Here is a 24,229-nt window from a genome sequence, read left to right as displayed (position 1 = left end):
CCCAATACCCCATGATTTGTCGAGTGTGCATCTCCATGAATCTTAGTCATCTCCGTAGTGGGAGCACGAGACTTCTTGTTGGAGTATCCCTTATTGTATGACAAGGTGGAGGAATTGATCGGCCCAATTGACTCTCGGACATGCTCAGTAACATTTGATTGGACCCTTGTTATGACAAAAAATCTTGTGATCAGGATTCCAAAAGGCAAGATATATGTCATAATATGGTTAGTTTGTGATTAAATATTAGCAAAGATATACCTTGCTAGGTTAACAAGCTCCCCACGAGCGGCACGTATCATAAACCGTGCTCAATCCATATCAATCTCGGTCTTGTGTTGCTGATGATCGATATTGTTGGTGATGATTAAGTTCGTTATATTGAAATATCTAGATAAATGAGCTTATTTGATACTTTTGGTCCCATCATAGGGAGGAGCATTTGGACTCACAAGCAATTGTCAACCCTTATGATTAGGGAGGTCATCTAGTCCATCTAAATCAGTGCCCTTGTCCTTGGCTGTGTCCCCATCACCTGCAGCTGTAGACTCCCTAGGCATCATCTTCGGAGATGCAACGCACCTTTGAGGGATATCAAGAAACTCAACAACTGGATGCACTGAAAATGCAATGGATACACCCGAAACTGAGAACATATACCCTCATCATCTTAGTTGGCACCACCAACCTCGTTATAGAACTCATATACCATGTCAATGTACACAATGATCCTGTTGTTCTCCTCATCCTTCTGGTCAAGGATTGGTTGGTTGCTAACCACGCTCTATGAACATGAATGCCAAGGAGAGCCCCTCCCAACTAAGATCCTGAAAATTCTCAAGCTTCACTTATTGCTCCAATAATAGTCTACTCTCTCAAACTTCTTTGTTGGAGGGTTGACCTGTTCTACCCCTATAAGCCATTGTGAACTTGCATTTTCCTTTTCCAAAAGTTATACAAATAGCAGTAGTTATATAGAAACTACAATTTTTGTCAAAAACTAAAAAGTCATATAGAAAAACGACTACAGTTAGAATATATAAAAAAAAGTTTATGGATGCAAAATTCTTAGACAATATTCTGAGGACATTATTAAAGATGAATTTTATGTGGAGTGATTATTATTATTTTTAAAATTTTCATAAAAATTTAAACAATGTTACAAAAAATTTAACATTTTTTCATAAAAATTTATGGTTCACAATTTTGCACACAAGTTTAAGTGTGTGGGCCATTAAAATAAGTATGATAAGTAAGATAATTCAAGATAAGTTATGCAATACATAGCATAAACATACATATGAATGATAATGATTTTAGGTTCTTAGCATAAAATATTTTATGAAAAATCTTGTATTAAGTATGTTTATATTATGATAAGTTTCTTATTAAGTCATCCACTCATTTTGGTTATTTTTATGTTTTTAAACTATCCCAGGTCAGGATAATTATGATGATAGGGTTGCAAGACGAGACTTAGTTTAGGGAAACGTGACAGTGGCCTAGATCATATACATAGATTTTAATTGAAGTTTTTGTAGCACAAATTTTGAGAAGTTTTAATAAATGCTTCCATGCACCTTTCTTTTATGATCTCAATATTGTAATAAATAATAATTTTATTTATAGAATCTTTATACCTGGCAATTTCTTTTTGGATAAGTGTACCTAGTGCTTTCTTTAGAATAAAAATATATATTTTTAAGTTAAGGTACAATAGTAGCACTCCGACTCTTGAAAATGTTTAAAAGTGACTTTATATTAACCGTGGGGCGTGGGGTGTTACATGGGCCAAGTGATCATTGTCTTCCCTAGCTGTCCCATGATTGCTTTCTTCTAGAAAATCCTCCTACCCTTCTTCATGCAGGACAAGTGTCAAAATCTAGTGCTCCTTTGTCATGGTTGGCGTGTTAGGGTTTTTAGGTTACCGAAACCCTAAGTCACTCACCCCTTCTTCCCACAATCTTGTCTAGATTCATTGGATCTTGAATGTGTGACAAGTGGCCTAAGGGTTTGGTGTATTGGGTGTGTGCCCCTTGTTCCCCTAGGGTTTTAGGCTTTAGATCATATACATAGATTTTAATTGAAGTTTTTGTAGCACAAATTTTGAGAAGTTTTAATAAATGCTTCCATGCACCTTTCTTTTATGATCTCAATATTGTAATAAATAATAATTTTATTTATAGAATCTTTATACCTGGCAATTTCTTTTTGGATAAGTGTACCTAGTGCTTTCTTTAGAATAAAAATATATATTTTTAAGTTAAGGTACAATAGTAGCACTCCGACTCTTGAAAATGTTTAAAAGTGACTTTATATTAACCGTGGGGCGTGGGGTGTTACATTGGCCAAGTGATCATTGTCTTCCCTAGCTGTCCCATGATTGCTTTCTTCTAGAAAATCCTCCTACCCTTCTTCATGCAGGACAAGTGTCAAAATCTGGTGCTCCTTTGTCATGGTTGGCGTGTTAGGGTTTTTAGGTTACCGAAACCCTAAGTCCCTCACCCCTTCTTCCCACAATCTTGTCTAGATTCATTGGATCTTGAATGTGTGACAAGTGGCCTAAGGGTTTAGTGTATTGGGTGTGTGCCCCTTGTTCCCCTAGGGTTTTAGGCTTTAGCACAATAGGGCTAGCTGAAATCTTAAGGCCTACTGGGCCCCTTTTATGGGCTTAGATGCCCAAACACACTAACATAAATAATTAAATAATAAAAGCCCAAGGTTCTTTAAGGACTCTAAACCTTATGCACGGCCCAACTGAGGCATAACATGACAACTTAAGATAGGCAAAGACTTGGCTAAGTCCAGGTTGTCCCATAGGAAACATCAAATAGAACCTTATTTTCAGATGCATCATGTTGAATTAATATTCATAGATGACATCCAAAATAAACCCACTATTAAAAAAACGAGAGTTAGTTCTTACACTGATGCATAAATGCCTGTTACAGAGCAAACCACGCCATTGAGCAAAACTCCTATTCCCTGAAAACCAAACAAATTTCACAAGTGATGAAGCAGCAAAATATTTAGCTTAGATTGGAAAAAGAATCATAATATTTAAATGAGGCATCATTTAAACATGTCCTACTAGCCAACCAACACCACGACTAGTAACTGAAGGTGACACGGGTGTAGAGCTGCCATATCTTAATGTTGTAAAAAATATACCAGTAGACTGCAAATACAAGAGGAGCATTGGAAGTGAAAGATTTTTACATTTGTATGTCTTATCCATTTTAGAACGATGAAATTTTTTTTGCAGATCCTTAAATTCAACACAAAAGCTGATGAGGTGGTCACATGAAATGTTTGCTATGCTTTCTGAAGTAAATTGCAAAGAATGGTGTTATGGAGCAGCTAGCTAATGAACTAGAAACACGTAATCCCTGTTCAGAAGTAAACCTCAGAAAGTGAAACAAAAGAAGCAGCCATCATTGCAAAAGCTTCATTGGCATGAAATTTAGGCTGTGCAAATTCCCAAGAATTCTGACTTTGTCTGAACTCCTTTCCGATTCCGATTCCGTCGGAGCTAGAGTGGTCAGAATTCAAAGTCAGAATTGGAGCAACTCCGAAAATCTAAACGTTAAAAAACACAGATGCAATGTCGTTTTGCATCTGTGTTTTTTTATTCCTAACTTAAATGACGACGTTCCTTTAAATAGGAACGACATTGTTTTGCTATGAATATATGACCCCTGCTAGGGGAGAGTATCAGCCGGTCCGGACCTGCAAAATCGACCGGACTGGACTGAGAGTAGGTCCGGTCAGTCTCAGTCCAAATTTTGGTAGACCTTCGGTCCGGTCTCGGTCTAGGAGTGTTTTACCCCGGACCGGACCGAATAAATAAAATATATTTATATAAAATATATTTTATTATTTATATAATATTTATAATTGTATATAATTAATTATAATTTTTATCTAACCTAATAGGTTAATATTTATAATACTAATATTTATACTAAGACTAAATTACTAATAGTCTAAATTAATACTAATATACTAGTATTAGTAATAAGATTATAAGAGACTAAGAGTATTAGTATTAGTTAACTTAATATCTAATATGCTAGTATTACTATATTAGTAATAAGATTATAAGACTATAAGAGTATTGCTCTTATTTAATAAATGAATATAGTATTACATAGAGTATTAGTAAATGTGTTGGGTTTGAAGACAATGAAGAGATATAGTAAATTAGTAATACTAGTTATTAGTTATTATCTATTAGTACTAGTGTTATTACATATTATTAGTTATTAGTTATTACATCTAGTTATTAGTTATAATATTAGTACTAGTGTATTATTAATTATAATAAATAAGTTAATAACTATTACTAATTTACTATATACTAATAGATTAATAGTATTAGTATTAGTGTATTACTAATATATATAATATATATAATAGTATACCATATGTATATATATTAAATATATCACAATATAATTACATAAGTATTAAACAAAATGCCATTGGATTAAAAAAAAAAAAAAAGGGAAGGGAGGACCGACCGGACCGGACCATCCCGGTCCTTATGGAGTTCGGTCCGGTCCAGGGTGGGAAAACCCTAGACCGAATAGATCCGGTCTAGTCCACAAAATCTTCCCAGACCAAACCGGACCGAACTCACCCCTAACCCATGATCTACATTCTAATTAAAGCATTATAATTTGATCAACATTGTTCTCATATTGTTCATCTTTCCTTTGATAATGAAAAAATTACTTAGCAGTTTGACACTCAATATATTATAACAAGTTAATTAGCAGTACTCCACACGAGAGTGCAGATCTATACATGCGTGTAGTCCATATCTTTACCCCATTAGCGGTACTTCCCAACATGCTATCTATAAATTATGGCCAGGGACTCGAAAAAAATATCTTTTCTTTCCTGCTAACAAATTATTTGGTTTATGTAAATAATTTTACCGACCAATAAAAAAGGTATATTAATGTAATAAGTGTCATTCTCATGGTAAAAAAAAAAAAATATATATATATATATATATAAAGGTATATTAATGTAATAAGTGTCATTCTCATGGTAAAAAAAAAGTATATATATATATATATATGTGTGTGTGTGTGTGTGTGTGACAGAAAATAAAATAGAATTCTTATTTAAATTAAATATCCTTTATCAAGTTTGACACTGGCGATGAGAATTTCTTAAGAAAATACATTACATAACTTCCTTTCTTGTTCTGCTTTATCTTCTTTGCCATTCAACTCAGTTTTTTGTTTATGTGGTTTGGCCATAAAAGCTGCTATAGGTAGAACTTATATCCAATATTTATTTCCGTCTCCATGGATTAATAGAAGTCATATGCTTAAGGAAACTATAGAGTAGATAACAAACCTCTGCCAGACGATCCTCACATATACGTAGGAATGTGAACTTTTATTATTGGTGTGAACTTTTATTATTGGCAAACTCACTGCTTTTGTGTATTTGTGTGTGATTTGTCAGATAGTTCTTTTTTATTTTTCTATTTATATTAACTATTTATTTTATTTTATTTTTTATAAATATGGATGCTTCACCTAGTGGAAGGTCAGAAGGGAATCCAAATGCCACAATTCTATTACCGACACTGACACTGAGATCTAGACCCACTTCTAAAGCAGCTAGTTCTTGTGCAAGTAGTTGATTCTCACTCCTAGTAGATATAGAAGATGAGAATGAGTTTAATGAGGATGAGAAGATGGGTATTGGGGATGATCCAGATTTACCACCTCCATCTGCAAGGCCACCTCGACCACGAACTAATAAAAAAAGGTTTTGGACACGGGAGCATTTCACCAAAATTCCTAGTGATCGTGAGAACCCATAGGCGAGATGCCACCACTATGGGCAACTTTGTGGATGTCATTCAAAGAAGCAAGGCACCTCTGTCTTGGTAGCCCATCTTAATGGTTGCCAGTGGTATAAAATAGCAAAGGGATTAGCGGCCATTGAACAAACCAAGTTTAGTTACGAAACTTCTATGGCCACTGATGGTACACAGATTAAGAAAATGGTCATCCCTCAGTACAATAAGAAATTGTTAAGGGATATGCTTGCAGATATGATAATTGAAAATGAGATGCATTTTACCACAGTTGAAAAAAGAGGCTTCTGAAAGTTTGTCAAGACTATTGAGCCACGATTTCTATTGCCATCATGGTATACAATAATGCGGGATTGTATGAATAGGCATGCAAAAGAGAAGGTGGAGATGAAGAAGATGTTTATTACCACTAGTTAGAAAGGGTCATTTAAGACTGATACATGGACTTCCATACAGAACGTTTCCTACATGTGTATCACAACACCCTTCATCGTAGGGCCATACACAAACCAACCAGCCACGTCAGGAACCGATGGAGAACTGGTTGGCGTGTAGTGGAAAATGGAGAAAATCCTTCACCGGTTTGGTCTCGGTTTGAAGCTGGACCGGACCGCTGAACTGGCCGATGTTTTACTCTCTCTCTCTCTCTCTCTCTCTCTCTCTCTCTCTCTCTCTTATATATATATAATATACCTACTCTAGAACGACGCCGTTCCACTTAAGTTTAAGTGGAACGACGTTTGGTATTAAACCAAATGTTGGATATAGCACAAAAGTACCAAAGAGCATTCTAGCTGATGGAGGTCGAGGATAGGGGTCTTAAATATGCTTTGCTGGAGCCTGCAGGAAAGGGGCTTGGTGCATCAGACACACATGACTGGACTAATGTGAGGCACTTTGTCACATTTTTACAAATTTTTTATGACATCACTATGCAGATATCTGGACCCGCACATACGACTGCAAACTTGCTATTCAACGAGCTCTCGGAACTTCACTAACACTTGCAAGAAGGTTGTACTGATCCTAGTGAACTATTATCTGGTATGGCTATGAGGATGCAGACCAAATATGATAGATATTGGGGGGATATTGAGAAAATAACTAGATTACTCTTTGTTGCTGTGATCATTGACCCCCGATATAAATTGGTTGTGATAGAATTTTGGGCAAATTCTGTAATGGGGGTAGTGAAGGATGCACGATTTATTACAATGCTTAAAAGGGATCTTGATGACATATATTCCCACTACAACAATAGTGGTTAGCCTTCATCCACAGAGGGTATCTCACACTCGATTCCGACACCTCCCTTCGATGACCTTAGCCCAGATAGAACATTGCATCCATGCCATTGAGGTTAGAACATTGTGAATTAGTATCATCAACTCGTTGTAAAGAGGAATATTATGCAGTGTACTTCTAAGGTTGAACGGTCTTTTATAGAAGAGGTCGAGACACCTAGTGATGTATTTCAATTATTAACTTGGTGGAAGGTTAATTCCATCAAGTATCTAATCCTTTCTTGTATTGCCCGAGATGTGCTAGTCATTCCTATCACTACGGTTACCTCTGAGTTGCCATTTAGCACTGGAGGTCTTGGATTCTTACCAAAGTTCATTGTCACCGTTTACTATGGAGGCCCTCGTTTGCACACAGAACTAGAGAAGTGATACACCCATCGGACTAGATACCATTGGCATTGATGCTAAGAGCTATAGGCTTGAATCGGGTAACTTTATTTAAGTATTTTAATTGATTTATTTAATTATTTTTATGATTCCATAAATCTATTAAACTTCTACTTTTTATAATTTCATAGATATAATTGTGAACCATAGCATACTTGCCGATAACTGATAATTTAAGTCTAAGATGGACAACCATTGGGTGTTGGGATGTAGTTGATGGATCATGAACTTGGAGTGTGGATAAGTTGATAAACCCCCTTTAAATTTTATTGGTGAGAAATGATAATCAAATTCTACTTTTAGCGTATTCACTTTTCTGAATCTTTCTTTTTTCCTTTTATTGATTGTGACTTTTTTTATTGATTGTGACTTTTTATCTTAATTTCAGGTATCACCAATGACAAAGCACGGTGTTACAGATTATGTTTTTATTTTTATGGACTGTTCAATATGTTTTTCCTTATGGCTTGTTTGAAATGGATTGATTTTACTATTAATAATATTTTGAACTATTGCATAGGAGTTTTTGAATGATTTATTCTATTAAATTTCTTCAATTTTTTAAAAAACTTTTAGGGATTGGCCCAATGGCCACCAAATTCCAATGGGCCAATGGGCCCATCAAATAATCGAAATTCTAATCTCCAATCGGAATTTCGGTTGGAGCTCCAAACTCTGAACTCCAATCGGAGTCAGACTCTGAGCCTTGATCGGAGTCGCAGTCGGAGCTAAATTTTGCCTCCGACTCTAGTCTGAGGCCAGAAATCGCTCTTGGAGTCGGAGCTTAGCCCTAATGAAATGTGGGGCTTCCTCCTTGAAACGGATAAGGAAAATATAGCCTGCAGGTAATGACAAAAAGATAATATGACGCAACTTATTGTAGTCAAAATTATCTTCAAAACATGGAAAAATATAGGCCAAGTTGTTTTACTGATTTGCAGACTTCCCAAATAGCAGGTGAATTCAATCTCTAAAGAGATTTGCCTCAGCGCAGGGCAGTTTTGTAACATCTTGAAAGATTAACAATACAGGAAGAGCATATATATGAAAAATACAGAAAGAACATATATATGAATTTTGAGGCCCTCCCCGTGGTGAGGACTTTAATCAACTTTCTTAGAGCTGTTCAAGTTCTACTTTAATTAACTATCATGTAGTCATAAATATAAAAAAAAAAAAAATCCCTTTGTGGAGAAATTGTGTTAGTTTGCGAGCAAATGTATAAATGACGAAGAACACATTTTTACTATTCTACTAATACTTATATACTTGTATTGCTCTGCTATTCTACCGAAGCAAGGAAGAATTTTAAATATATATATATATATGTTGATCAACCTGTTTTCATCACTTCGTTTTTCTTTTTCCTTTTTTATTTTTTTTCCTTTTTTGTGTGTGTGGGGGGGGGGGGGGGTGCGCTGGAGCTAAGAACAGTTAACCATCAATTCTCTTGTTCCGACCATGCGATAACTTTTATCATCAAACGTTAACTATCGATTACTTATTGATGAAGATACATCAATTATGAATAAAAGGTTTTAACTTTCAAGAGAAAAATAAAAGAAAGAAAGAAAGCAATTGGTCAACATTTCTACGAGCTTGTTTAGAAAATCTCACCAAAGAGCTGTAGTAAAGAGTATAATGCGATCTGTGCGACAACTAATCTCAGTCTTTGCAGGTTTATTCCTATACACTTTATTTATTCATTTATAAGTAAATCAAAGTATATTAATTAAAAGAATAGGCAATAGCTGTGTTCAGTGCAAAGAATGCCCTAACTACGTAGGGGCAATAGATACACGAAAATCTTGCCATTAAAATTAATGGCAATGGCCTAAGTAGAAAGAATTCTCTCTTTGTACTCAAACATCCATTCATTATGCTCCTGTCACACACACCACATTATACAAATAGGGATCATCTTTCATACAGCCTTAATCTGTTGATTACCTCTTAAATTTGTCCAACTAGCTAGAACCGCCACTACTGTCTCAGGCATAACCCAACCCAAATCTAGTCTACTAAATACCTTGTTTCATAACCCTCGAGCTACCATACAGTGTAATAGAAAATGGTCAACAGATTCACTCTCATTCCTATACATACAACACCAATCTGCGATGATCACCCTTCTTTTTCTCAAATTATCCGTTGTAAGGATCTTACCCAATAAAGCGGTCCACACAAAATGCTGCTTTGAGAGGCGCCTTAAGTCTCCAAAGCCTTTTCCAAGGAAACTAAATGGGAGGCTCTTGTAAAAGAGACTTATAAAACGAGTGAACCAAGAACAAGCCTTTACTTGTAGGAATCCATCACAATAAATCAACATGCTAGTTACTCAGTTTGAGTGAGTACAAAAGGCTGAAAAAGGCTACAAAACTATCCATTTCCCAATCGTGTGCCGCCCGGCTAAAGTTGATGTTCCACTGGATTTGTTCCCCCACTATCACCATGACATCCGCCACTGAAACCTCTTTAGCACTTGCGACCTTGAAGAAAGCAGGAAATTGATCCTTTAGAGCACAATTACCACACCAAGTATCATACCAAAATTTGATCTTGACCCCCTCTCCTAAATGAAATCTTGTGTGACAAGAGAAGACCCCTCTTCCTTTTCTTATATGTTCCACAACACCACTCCATATGCCACTCACCTCATTGGTACACCATCCCGACCAAAGGCCAACAAATTGATCTTGACTACCTCACCTCATTTGTTCCTATACACACCACTTGAAGTAAGAAATTGTGCATATAATTGTCAAAATACTAGAGAGACCAGAAATATACGAAGAGAGGTTTTCGAAAAGTTGCCCTCTGATTCGGCCACCTTCATTATATATATTGTCAATTCCATCTATACATGGAAGTATAAGTCTAACTGATTCCTAATATTCAGCATCTATACATATTAAGATAATATATACAACTAATAATAAAATATTCCTAAAATTGTATACGGTAACATCCCCTCTCAAATTGATGCTAGTAAGTCAACTAGCAACAATTTACCAACAAGAAACTGATGCCGTTGTTGAGTCACAACTTTGGTGAAAACATCAACCACTTGGAGATCAGAAGAGATGTGAGGAAGAGATATCATCCAACTTTCCAAAGTGTCTCGAATAGAATGACAATCAACTTCAATGTGCTTGGTGCTTTTATGGAAAATGGGATTGGTGGCAATCTGAATAGCACTAGTGTTATCAGCATGAAGAGGGGTAGAAGTAGTCTGAGGAAATCCAAGCTCCTCAAGAAGACCACGTAGCCATACAATTTTAGAACAAGCAGTAGACATGGCACGATATTCAGCCTCAGTAGAGGATTTAGAAACATGATCTTGTTTCTTACATCTCCAAGAAATTAAGGCATCACCTAAAAACATACACCGACTTGTAGTAAATCGACGTGTATCCAGGCACCCACTCCAATCAGCATCACTATAGGCAACAAGTTGAAGAGAGGAGCCGGTAAGAAAGAACAACCCACGAGTAGGTGAACCTTGAAGATAGCAAATAATGTGGCGAACTGTAGCAAGATGGAGATACCGAGGGGAAGACATAAACTGACTAACCTGATGAACAACATAGGAGATATCAGGTCGAGTAGGAGTCAAGTAGATAAGACTCCTAACCAGGCGCCGATAGAGAGTAGGATCATCCAGAATATCCCCTTTATCTTACCTGTATTTGACATTTACCTCCATAGGAGTATGAACAGAAGAAGTTTCCTCCAAACTAGCCAAAGTGATAAAATCTTGAATATACTTATGCTGATTCACAAAAATACCATGGGCTCGATGATGAACTTCCAATCCTAAGAAGTATATGAGTTGGCCAAGATCTTTCATATGGAAAGTTGCATGTAATAGCTGCTGAAACTTAGTAATCAAACCACAGTCAGTGCCAGTAATGATAATATCATCCACATAAATCAAGAGAATAACTATACCCGATGTAGACATGTGGAAGAAGAGAGAAGAGTCATATTGACTTTGTGTAAAATTGAAGGACAGAAGTGCACTACGAAACTTCTCGAACCAAGTGCGAGGCGCTTGCTTGAGCCCATACAGAGAACCCATCAGCTTACAGACATCATGAGGAGAAGAAGTAGTCATATCAGAGGGAAACTTCATGTAAATCTCTTCTTGGAGATTACCATGAAAAAATGCATTCTTCACATCCATCTGATGTAGTTGCCACGACTGTGAAGCGGCAATAGATAAGATGGTTCAAACCGTGATCATTTTGGCAACATGAGCAAATGTCTCCTCATAATCAACCTCATATTCTTGCTTGCTACCCAGAGCTACAAGGCAAATTTTGTACCGGTCCAAAGAGCCATCAGAACGAAGTTTTACAGAAAAAACTCATTTACTCCTAATAAGTTTGACTGTAGGAGGACAAACAACAATATCCCAAGTGTGATTCTCCTTAAGTGCTTGAAATTTTGCTTGCATTACAATTTGTCAACACTCATGTGCCATGGCCTGTTTGCAGCAAGAGGGAATAGAAATAGTGGATAAAGTAGCGACAAGCGAGACAGGAGAGAAGAAACCATACCAATCAGGGGGTCGAGAAGAACGAGTAGACCGACGAAGAGTGTTAGAAGCAAGAGTAGAATCAGGATCAGGCACCGGGTCAAGATCGGAAGGGGGCACAGAGGAAGTGGAACCAAACTCATGTCGACTACGTCTTTCATACACAAAACCAGGTTTAAACCTTTCTACAATTGTTGGGGAATCAGAAAAACTAGGCAGAAGAGATATAGATGCAGATGATAACTCAATATGAGATGGAAAGAAATATTGATTTTTAAAGAAAATCACATTCCTAGAAACCCGTATACTACGAGCAAGGGGATCATAACAAACATAACCCTTTTGAGGGATAGCATAACCAAGAAAAACACACTTAACCGACTGAACAATAAGTTTATGTCGTTCATGAGTAGGGAGATGCACAAAACAAACACAACTAAATGTACGAAAATCAGAATATAAAGGAGAATGACCAAACAACTTAAAGAAATGAGAAACATGATTTAATGTAGGAGAGGGTAAGCGATTGATCACATGAACTATGGTAGAAAGTGTTTCACACCAAAAACGAGGAGGAACAGATGAGTCAAGTAAAAGAGTTCTTACCACATTAAGAAGGTGGCGATTTTTCCTCTCAGCAACACCGTTTTACTGTGGTGTCGAAGGTCAAGAACGCTGAGAGAAAATCCCTTTAGTTTGAAGAAAGTCCTAAAACTCATTAGACATGTATTCGCTACCAGAATCAGAGCGCAAGACTTTGATATTGGCAAAGAATTGAGTCTCGAGAAGTGCAAGAAAACGCTTAAAAATTGAAAAAACTTCAGCCTTAGCCTGAAGGAAGTAAACCCAAGTAAAGCGACTAAAGTCATCAATGAAAGTAACAAAGTACTTGTAATGCGCATGAGAAACAACAGGTGCAATCCCCTAAACATCACTACGAATAATCTCAAAACATTGTGAGGCACGAGATGCATGATGAGAAAAAGGTAGAACTTTACTTTTGCCAAGTTTGCATGATGTACAATCAAAAGAAAGATCAAGAGAAGAACATGCTTTATTTCCTAATAATCCAGAATTAAACAAAGTATGGAGTACATCAGAGTTTGGGTGGCCTAAACGTCTATGTCATATCTTATTTCCAGAACCAACATTACAAGCAAATGAAAGTAAAGGAAAACTAGGAATAATAGTGGAAAGAAAAAAATGAAGAGGAGAGAGTCGTCCCACTTTAGGCCCATTCGCGATCATCTTCCCTGACACTTGATCCTGCATAACACAACTAGAACGGAAGAAATGGACATTATAATTATTAACTAATTGACCAACAGAAATAAGATTTGTGAAGAGGTCAGAAGACACAAAAACATCAGTTAAGGAAGAGGAAAGATCACCAACAGCACTGATAGGAAGAAAACTACCATCAGCAATGTTAATTTTCATATTTCTATTATAATTTATGACATTGGAAAGATGAGCAATAGTATTGGAGATATGGTTAGAGGCTCCAGAGTCAAAATACCATGGCTTAGAAGAAACTTTATGATTACTTGAGAGCCCAAAAATAAAAAAAGCAGAAATGATCATATGTTGTACCATTTCAGGAGTGAGTGTGTTCGGGTTTGCTAAGACTATAGGAGCAGGAATAGGAACAACTGACGAGGCAGCAGGCAATGCAGCAGAACTAGAGGCACTAGTGGAGGCATGATAAGCAGTAACCTGCTTCCTTTCAGGTCGAATGGGACAAGCAGAGATGATATGACCTTGTTTCTTGCAGTAGTTATAGAATTTCTTGGGACAATCCCAAGCAATATGACCAAAAGTTTTACAACTAAAGCACTGGACAACACGCATGTCTCTACCCTTATTCCTCCCCTGTGCTGTATAAGCCACAGAAATAGGTGCACTAACATTAGCCCGATGTTCCACAGCAGCCTGTGTTACGATACGCTACTCCTCACAAAGAAGTTCACTCAAACAGGCATCCAGAGATGGTACATGATGGTGATTCATCAGATTAGACCATGCAATATCAAAGTCGGGTTGTAGCTTCATCAAGAATTGATCGCGCTTGCTGGTTGCATGCATTGCTTGGACAGCAGAGAGAGCTGCAACGGGAACATTAGCATAAACAATGTTGGAATAATCAATCTAAAGAGTTTGAAAACCAGAAAAATATTCCTCAATTGAGAGACTTCTTTGTGTGAAATTAGCCATCTCATACTCTAATTGAAATCACCTAGCGGAGTTTTCTTGATTGTAAACTGTGTTGAGATAATTCCACATATCAGCAACAGTTTTATAAGGCCTCAAATTGAGAACAAGATGAGGCTCAACTTAGCTAAGGACCCAAGTCATAACCCAGACATCTTTAATTTTCCACTTAGACAAAGCCTCAATACCTTGAGGTGCGGGAGCACTCCCATTAATATTACCCCACAATTCTTTTCCTTTGCCAGTAAACCTAATTTGGAATGATTCCAACTTATCTGATGACATGATGCAACCAAAAGAAAGAGAATATCCCACAAAAAATTGTAACTTGCACCATGAGAAAAAAAATAGACAAACAAACAAGCAGCAGAAAAAAGATTGCACCGAAAAGAAGCACAAACCAGGAACGTAATAGTCACAAAAATTGCCAAGAAGAACCATAGACTGCAACCGAAATTGCCAAAAGGCACAAACAATAGAAGCGCCGAAATGCTCCCTGCAACAATAGACCAACTGCTGCGCCGAAAACTGCAAGAACCCAGACCAAACCAAAGTCGAGTGCACCAAAAATTCACGTCTAGTTCACCAAAGTTGAACCTAGAGTGCACCGAACCAAAGAAACCCACAAATCTAAACGAAAAAAAAAAAAAAAATTCAGACACAAACAAAAATCAACAACCTGCTGTTGATACCATGATACTAGAGACCAGATATATACGAATAGAGGTTTTGGAAAAGTTGCCCTCTGATTCGGCCACCTTCATGATAGATATTGTCAATTCCATCTATACACGAAAGTATAAGTCTAACTGATTCCTAATATTCAGCATCTATACACGGTAAGATAATATATACAGCTAATAATAAAATATTCCTAAAATTGTATACAGTAACAATAATCAGGCAATTCCAACTGAGAAGAGCACTGCAAATCGATCCCATATTGGCCTCTCTGGTTTCAACAACTGGGAAAGATACTCGAAGTTGCCAGCTTGATGGATGATCTTTTTTCTCTTCTTTCCTATTTTAGCTTGCCGACTTATTATGGTGGATACCTACAAGTAAAGGTGTGTTCTCAATTCGCTTGTTCCATAATTCCCTTTCACATGAGCTCCCTATTCAATCCCCTTGGAAAAGAATTTGGAGACATAAAGCGCCCTTCAAAGTAGCTTTTTTTGTGTGGACTACTCTCTTGGGTAAGATCCTCACAAAGGATAATTTGAAGAAATGAAAGATGATCATCGCAGATTAGTGTTGCATGTGCAGGAATGTGGGTGAATTGGTGAATTGGTGGACCATCTTCTACTGCATTGTGATTGAACTTGGGTTATGGAACAATGTATTTAGTAGATTGAACTTGGGTTGGGTTATGCCCGAGATGGTAGTGGTTGTTTTGGCTAGCGACAGATATACGAGGCAATCAATAGATCAAGACTATATGGAATACGATTCCTATATGCATCATGTGGTGCGTGTGACAGGAGCGCAATGATCGGACTTTCGAAGACAGAGAGATCAAGGGAGGAACTTATAGCTTTCTTTTTTAGAACTCTTTGCACTTGGGCCACAACCGTTATTTTTAATAGTCAAGATTTCCATGACTTCCTTGTATCTATGTTCCCTACGTAGTTAGGGCATTCTTTGTACTTCAAAAGGCTTTGCCTATTCTTTTATTAATACATTTTGATTACTTATCCAAAAAAAATAAAAAATGAACAGGCCTCTAAAGCACAATCTCAGCCCCACCCCCATCTTATGTAGATGATCTCGTTAATCAAAAGATAGTGCGTTGAGACTAAAAACAAAACAAAACCTAGTGTAGGTAGGGAGACTTGTACGTCTACCTGTTACTGTCCTGGAAAAAAGAGTACACCCAACTGACTGATTATTTTCCCTGATGCATTGTTTGATTAATAAATGATGGTCAGTGTCCTCTTAAATGTATTCATTCCACTTGAAAAATAGTGTTATTGCAAACAGAACAAGAGATTTTAACTCTCTTTTTTCTTTTTCTTTTTTTGATAAATAAAAAGAGACTTTTAACTCTCTCTAGAATCAAGAACCTTCTAATGGTTTATCCTAGGCTTCTAATCTTTCTTCTTTTTTTTGGATAAGTGAAGGCTTCTAATATCACACCAGGGTCCTAGAGAAAATTATCTCCTTCGCCAACTCTCAAATGTAAAACATGATAAGATAAGATGTGATCCTAGTTGCCTGTTTTCCAAGATAAACAGAAGATGAAGTTCAGAGTAGGTTCAGAACCTCGCTACTTACCGGTGAGATGAAAACCACAATAACAATCAACCCCGGAAGTGAATTTCAACATATGTTGCCAGCTACAACGTAAGACAACAAGCATAGCATTTTAAAATTTGAAAGCAAAATAAAGAGAGCAGTGTTTTGATAGTAATTATCAACATTAAGACTTAAGGGCAAAGTGAAGAATTTAGAAATATTTACCAAAGGGAAACTGAGATGATAAAGCCCAAACCCCGTAAAAGTTACATATAGAACGACAGAAAGGGGGCTAAGGAACCGAAACCAGCAATTAGAGAAAGATCACAAAATAGCTAGCATAACTTGAATATAAACAAATTCACAAACCCAGCCATTCATGAAACTCTCAGTTATCTATAATTTACCTTACTGCATTCCTCCAAATGCCTAGAAATCCCATAACCATCTGGAAACATGCAGTAATAATCAGACCACCTTGTCTTCCTCTCATAGTCTCTATGAACCTCTGAAAAATCACCCGTAAGGCAGACAATAAGTCCAACATAATGTCAGACTATTCAATAGGAATAAAAATTACAAAAAAAAGTAACAGAGAAAGTCAAGCATGGGTGTTACATTAATTAACCTCATGAGGATCTGTGTATACATTATATCTCCTGGCTAGTACAATTGAAGTTGTGGGTATATATATGAGTATGAGCCCACAACCACAGATGGGAGCCGAGTCCCAAACAAAGACTGCAAGTGTGTGCTCAATCCCGAAACAAAAAGGAAGGTTTGAATCACCCTTGCCTTCTCAGTCTGTGATGGCAAAAGTACCTCATTTAGAATAAAAACAATCAAGAAAGGAAAGAAACAACGTTAAAGAAAATGTGGCTTAATCCTTACATCACCACCACCCATTTGAGGAACGATCATGCTAGGAATCAAAGTGGTAATGCCCAGCTTCAAAAGATAATGCTGGAAACCCAACACAACAGCTTCCGCTGCATTACGATATTATGAGTCCTCCCCTCATCCAAGTTGTGACTTAAATTATCACAAAATTATGCTTAAGAATATACATATTGACAATTTTATGGTAAATCCAGATTAATATCAGGATCAATAGAATTATTATATCAATAAGAGTGCCTCTTCGGTCCGGACCTGGTGTAAAACTGGGATTTACAAACTCCAATGAAACACAACCACGTCAGCTTGTTTAATTTTGTTAATGTGAATGCAACTACAGCGGAGCAAACGGAAAACATCTGGAAATCTCTGAAGCCCGTCACTCAAGCTCTCTCCCCCATCACTATCAAGCTCTCTCTCTCCTCAAAATCAAACCCAAGCAATAGGAAACAGAGGAGAGGACACCAAAACTGAGGTCTCGGTACCTGATCTCCATTTCACTCTATCTCAGAGGTCATTTTTTCCGAACCCATACTCCTAATTTCTTTATCACCACTTCTTTCTAAAATCAGGAATGTCTTAATTTTAAAAGTAAAAAAGAAAATAGGATAAAACAGGCTTCAATTACTCAAATATCAGAGCAAAAAGATCAATTTTAGGTACCAAAACTTCCAGGAATCTGCAATCTTGAATTGTCTTCAAAATAAAAATAAAAAAAATAAGAAACTTGCATATATGTTTTGAAGTAAGCCGATAAGGCTTCAGTCCAGGTCCTTATCTGAGAAAAAAAATAACGCCAAATGTTCTGAGGCAGGAGATATAAGAAGAAAGTCAGTCCCAAAAGAAGCTTATCCTTTCATCTAAATCTTGATTTCAGCAATAGATAGGGTTCTTGCCGAGGCTGCTCCCACAGAAAACGCACATTTGAATCTTTATTTCATTGGAGGCTACGCCTGGTGTGGCTGCTGTTGGGTTTAGTATATTTTGTTTTTTGGGTGATGAGGAAGGGAAGGAGGGAGGGGGAGAACCTGAACATGTTTGTTGATGAGCGAGAGAGAGACCGATGGAGAATCGGGATTTAGGAGAGAGAGCGCTTGCAGACAGAGAGTTTATGAGAGTTAGGAAAGAGAGCGTGGCGGAAACAGTGATGGTATTATTCTACATCTAGGTCTACAGTAAGTTTACAAAACCAATGAATTGTCTCTATCTAATTAGAGGGTGTAAATCCTATTTTCACACCATGTCCAGTTTGAAGATTTTCTCTATCAATAAAGATGGAAACAACAAAAGAATGGCTTAGTTTGGGTATAGAAAAAGTTTCATCTTATCTCACTTCATCTCATACTTACAACTTTCTCAAATTTCCACACGAAGTAAAATAAACAATTCAACTTTTTCAAATTCCAAAACAATAATAATATTCTAATAATATTTTATTCAACTTTCATCTAAAACCATCTCACCTCATCTTACCATCCAAACTACACCTAAAAAATAAAGCATGGTATCATGAAGCAAAGTGAATAAATTTTGATATAGAAGTATAGAACATTGCTATATATGAATGGAACTATCAGACTGAAATTGCAGAACTCCAAAACTCCAAGGATAGTTACTTTGCCGTTCTCTAACTGAAAAGAAACATACGAAAGATCTTAATAATACTTAAAAGATAAATCAATCTATTAGCAGTTTATATATTCCCCCCTTTATGTTCAAGACATCAAAGCATGGCTTTAAAAAAGGCTCAGACAGATTCTTGGAAGGCGCTCAACTCTAACTGAGAGTTACAACAATGAAATGGGACAGAAGCTTAAGCTAAACAGTGGTAGAAGTTGCATTTGATATAAAAGAATGATATGAGTATGAGAAAAGAGTACAGAGGCCATGGGGGAGGACCGTCAACGCAAAACTGAATGCCGGGTAGCTGTTTCTTCACTGGTTGTGGTTGCACCTCCTCAGGTCCTTTGTTGCCACCTCCACCATTGCTGTCACCATCTTGGGCCACGTCTCTGCAAAAGACTCTTACGTACAAAGGAGTTAGTAAGGGAGAGCCAAGAAAAGATTTATAGATGAAGGAGAGCTAATCACATCGGTGCCTACCGACCAACAACGTTAGTTTTCATTGTGATGGAATGGACGGTTACATATTTGGTACTTAAATGGGATATGAATCATAGTGTATTGATGTACCATTAATTATCATAAATTCATAATCCAGCTCTCAATAATGGAACAATCCATACAAATCCTAATATTAACATTGTTCTACACTCCTTCCACGAGACTCGGAAACAAACAAACAAAATATACAGAGACGATACAATCGATACAAATCCTAATATTAACATTGTTCTACACTCTTTCCACGAGACTCGGAATCAAACAAACAAAATATACAGAGGGTAAAAACAGAGAAAAGAAAAGGGAGATGGAGGTTTAATTTATTTCATTGATTCCCAATAAATCCCTCCCGAAGCCGCTCGCAGTCGACCAAGTAAGCGAAGCCATAGGCCATGTTCTTCAACGTGGCCTGGTGCAGTTCCTTGTCGGACGTGGCTGTCGCGTCCGTGGAGAAGAAAACCCTGAACCCTCTAACGAACGCCTCACGCGCCGTCGTCTCGCAGCACAGGTTGGTCATCACCCCTGTCACGATCACCTCCTCCACGCCCCTCTCCCGCAGCAGCCCATCCAGGTTAGCGTTCCGAAAAGCGCTGTAGGTGTTCTTCTCGACCACCACGTCGCCAGGCCTCCGGTCCAGCTCAGCCATGAGCTCCGCCTCCAACGTCCCGTCGATGATGAGGTCTCCGTTCCACCACTCCTCGAGCATGCCGTGGTCTTCGGAGGACTTGTGGGAATGGCGGGTGAAGAAGACGGGGATCGAGGCGTGGCGGCAGAGGTGGATGGTGGAGAGGAGGTTAGGGAGTATAGGTTGGGCCATGGCGGAGAAGTAGTTCTGGAAGTCGATGACAAGGAGGGCTGAAATCTTGGGGTCTGGGTTTCTCCTTCTGATCTCATATTTCTGGTACGAGGTAGCCATTGATGCGTAGGATGAGGAATAGAAGTTGGTAAAGTTTTCTTTGGCTCTGGTTCTCGAGATTTTAGGGAAAAAAGGGAAGCGATGTACGGGACAGAGAGGGAATGCAGAGTCCGTCCATGTAAAGCATTAGCATTGGTTTGACTAAATTTATCTTTAAATTTGATTAATATTAATATTTTTTTATATTTATTTATTTTATCAAAATTTAATCCTTATATTAGATTAATTATTAATTTTTTATATAATAATAAAATATTATTAAATTAATAAATTTTTTATTTAATTTATTTTCTCATATTTTGTAATTCTATTAATTAAATGTTAATAATAATTATAAAATAGCTTGCCATCTTGCAAAAATTTGTTTAGCAGCCAAGTTTTTAACATCTTTTACTAAAACTTCCTTGGCTGATTTGCAATCAATTCTAAGTAAAAACTTTTGATTCAAAAGATCATCTTGAAATTTAGAAATGCATAATACAATAGCTAAAATTTCTTTTTTAATAGTACTGTAATTCTTTTGAGCAGGATTCCAGCATCCTGAATGAAATCGAGTAATCTGTTCTTTTCCATCTGATAATAAATGTTAATAATAATTATATTATAATTAAATTAATATTAAAAAAGTATTATTAAATGTTAATAATAATTTATAGCTATTTTATTTTATTGTTGTTTTATTCTGTTTATGTTTAATTTTATGATGAATTATTACGCACATAATATTAGTTTTCGTGATCGCTATGAATTAAATTGTTTAGAATATAATTTGAGACTTGAATTAAAAAATTTACAAGAAAGGATAAAACATCTTAAAGAAAAACAATTATTAATGAAACTAGATTATTGCTCAATGATGGAAAGATATCACGTATATAGAAGTAAGCAAGCTACAATAGAAGAATTAGAAGATTACTGTAACTTCTTAAGATCTGAAATTAAAAGTTTAAAAAATCACCTAAGTATTCTTGCTTTATAAAAAAAAAAAAAAAAAAAAAAAAGTAAAAATTCGCTGGTATAGAATTTTATCAACGGTAACCTACATAAAAGAAAATAGAGTATATTGAGAATCTTGTGATGGTAAGCCATGAAAATCCGTTGGTCAGCCCAATCTTGCCAAGGAGGCTTTAAGGGTGGTCATCTTTAGAATTATTTTCTACGTTCGGTAATGGAATAATATTTTCTAATTGCCATTCATTAGGAAGAGTAACCTGATTCCAATGAATTTGTTTAGGAATTTGTATACTAGAATTTGGTGTACTAGATTGTAATAATAATGTATAGCCCTTTGGACTAGTAATGAGAGCCTGTGGCTCTAATGTTGTTTTCATTAATTTATAATGGATTCTATATACTACAATTAAAGGATGTGATCCTTTCATCATATGATAGTCATTTGTTTTAATATTTAATGTTAAGGCATGTAGAATATTAGAGTCAAATAATGAGAGTGAATAATTAAACATAAACAGAATAAAACAACAATAAAATAAAATAGCTATAATAATAACTATATATATAATAACCGTTGGCTCCCATGAAATACCTGCTAACTTAAAATCTAGTTTTTCTAAGACTAAAGAAGATTTACTAGAACAGATCTCTAGCAAATTAGAAAAATTAAATATTGATAATAATGCATCCACTTCAAGACAATCTCATATTAATGTATTAAGTAAGACAGATTCACCTGATCTATCTGATTCTGAAATTAATAATATTGAAAATCAATTTAAAGAATTACAGATAAACAAAATTAAAGGAAATCATAGTGGGCAATTTTATCCTAGGAAATCAGCAACTCATACTTTTACTACTCGAAATTGGTATCCAAGGCCTACCCCTCCGGATATACAATTCGAGGAAAGAGAACATATAGTGAAATCTGCTTTTACATCAGATGCATTATATGAATGGAATATAGATGGATTATCTGAATATGAAATATTAAATCATTTTCAAGAAATGATTATGGTAGCTAATGTTTATAAAGCCAGTAGAAGATCATATCATCAAGTAGCACATGTTCTAGTTACAGGATTCACCGGCCAATTAAAAGGCTGGTGGGATCATTATCTTACACAAGAACAAAGAATAAGAATATTGAGTGCCTATAAGCATAATGAAAATCTGCAGGAGATTAAGACAGAAGATGGTCAACCCATAGAAGATGCTGTTAATACTCTAATATTTATATTAACAAAACATTTTGTAGGTGATCCTTCCCAATTTAAAGAAAGAACTAGTGATTTATTAATCAATTTAAGATGTCCTAGATTATCTGATTTTAGATGGTATAAAGATGTCTTTCTAACTAAAGTTATGATCAGAGATGATTGCCAACAACCATACTGGAAGGAAAAGTTCATAGCCGGACTTCCATATTACTTCGCCCAAAAGGTACGAAAATCTTTAGTAAAATCAGATGGTACTATTGATTTTATTAATCTTACATATGGAGATATAATATCTTCTATTAATAGAACTGGTCTGATTATGTGTAATGATATAAGATTAAAAAGGTAAATGGAAAAAGAAAAGAAATTTGCTACAAAAGAATTAGGTATCTTTTGTGAACAGTTTGGTTATTCTCCATTATTAGCCCCTTCTACAAGACACAAAAAAGGAAAAAGAATTTATAAAACTTATCCAACTAAGAAAAGAAATTATAAGAAACCTTATAAAAAACCCAATGAAAAATCCGTATATAAGAAACCAGTAAAGAATACAAAAATGTTTAATAAAAAGAAAAAACAAATTGTATGTTATAAATGTGGAAAGGTTGAACATTATGCATCAAATTGTAAGGTTAAAAAAGAAATTAATGAATTAGATATACCTGAAGAAATAAAAGAAAAATTATTAAATATCTTTATACAATCAAGTGAAGAAGATGAAATTTCTTCAGAAGAAGATGAAATTTACCAATTAAAAGAATCAAGTTTTTCAGAACAATCTTCTGATAACGAGTCAGAGGAAGATGAAATCCATATTTGTAATTGTTTAGATAGAAATAATTGTATCTGTAATAAAACTATTTACGTATTATCGTCACATGAAAATATTATATTAGAATTAATAGATAAAATTAATAATCCACAAGAAAGAAAAGAACATTTAGAAAAATTAAAAGATACTTTTAGTAATCCCAAGACTTTTGAACCCAATTCAACCCCCTCGTCATATGATTTTCTGGAAATAGTAAATAGATTTCAATCAGAAAAACAAAATATTACTTTAAAGGATTTACATCAAGAAATTAATAAAATAAAGAAAGAAATTTGAAATTTGAAAGCTTCTAACACCAAACTTGAAGTTTCTAATGAGCAATTATTACAAGAAATTATACTATTAAAAATAGATAAAAATAATGATACTCATAAAAAAGAACAAGGAGAAAGCTCAGTAAAAATTACAAAAGAAGAATCAGATAATTTTATAAACATACTTAATAAGATGAATTTTCAAAAATGGTATACTGAAGTAACTATTTCCATTAATGAAGAATTCTCTTTTTCTGCAATAGCCTTATTAGATACAGGTGCAGATCTAAACTGCATACAAGAAGGAATAATACCTTCTAAATATTTTGAAAAAACAAAAGAGACATTATCTCAAGCTAATGGAGCAAAATTAAATATAAATTATAAATTATCAAATGCACATATATGTAATAATGGAATTTGCTTTAAAACAACATTCATTCTAGTAAAAAACATCAACACCAAAGTAATATTAGGAAACCCATTTCTTGCTTTACTTTACCCTTT

General features: G+C 35.7%; 1 protein-coding gene and 1 pseudogene across 1 annotated transcript; both read right to left on the bottom strand.

Moving 5' to 3' along the window:
* Positions 1–461: 461 nt before the first annotated feature.
* Positions 462–19,683, bottom strand: LOC122312661 (annotated as a pseudogene).
* LOC122314431 (nicotinamidase 2-like) lies at positions 19,604–20,587 on the bottom strand. The gene has a single exon (XM_043130036.1). It carries the CDS (start codon positions 20,457–20,459, stop codon positions 19,869–19,871), a length of 591 nt encoding a protein of 196 aa, XP_042985970.1. The 5' UTR covers positions 20,460–20,587; the 3' UTR covers positions 19,604–19,868.
* Positions 20,588–24,229: the final 3,642 nt, after the last annotated feature.

Source organism: Carya illinoinensis, chromosome 6, assembly GCF_018687715.1.
Source record: "Carya illinoinensis cultivar Pawnee chromosome 6, C.illinoinensisPawnee_v1, whole genome shotgun sequence".
In the NCBI taxonomy this organism is placed as follows: domain Eukaryota; kingdom Viridiplantae; phylum Streptophyta; class Magnoliopsida; order Fagales; family Juglandaceae; genus Carya; species Carya illinoinensis.
The sequence above is the reverse complement of the archived record's forward strand: the minus strand, read 5'-3'. Positions and strand labels throughout refer to the sequence as shown.

Bases quoted from the DNA above. Each gene is read 5' to 3' on its own strand.
- LOC122314431 (XM_043130036.1), bottom strand. From the start codon at position 20,459: ATGGCTACCTCGTACCAGAAATATGAGATCAGAAGGAGAAACCCAGAC.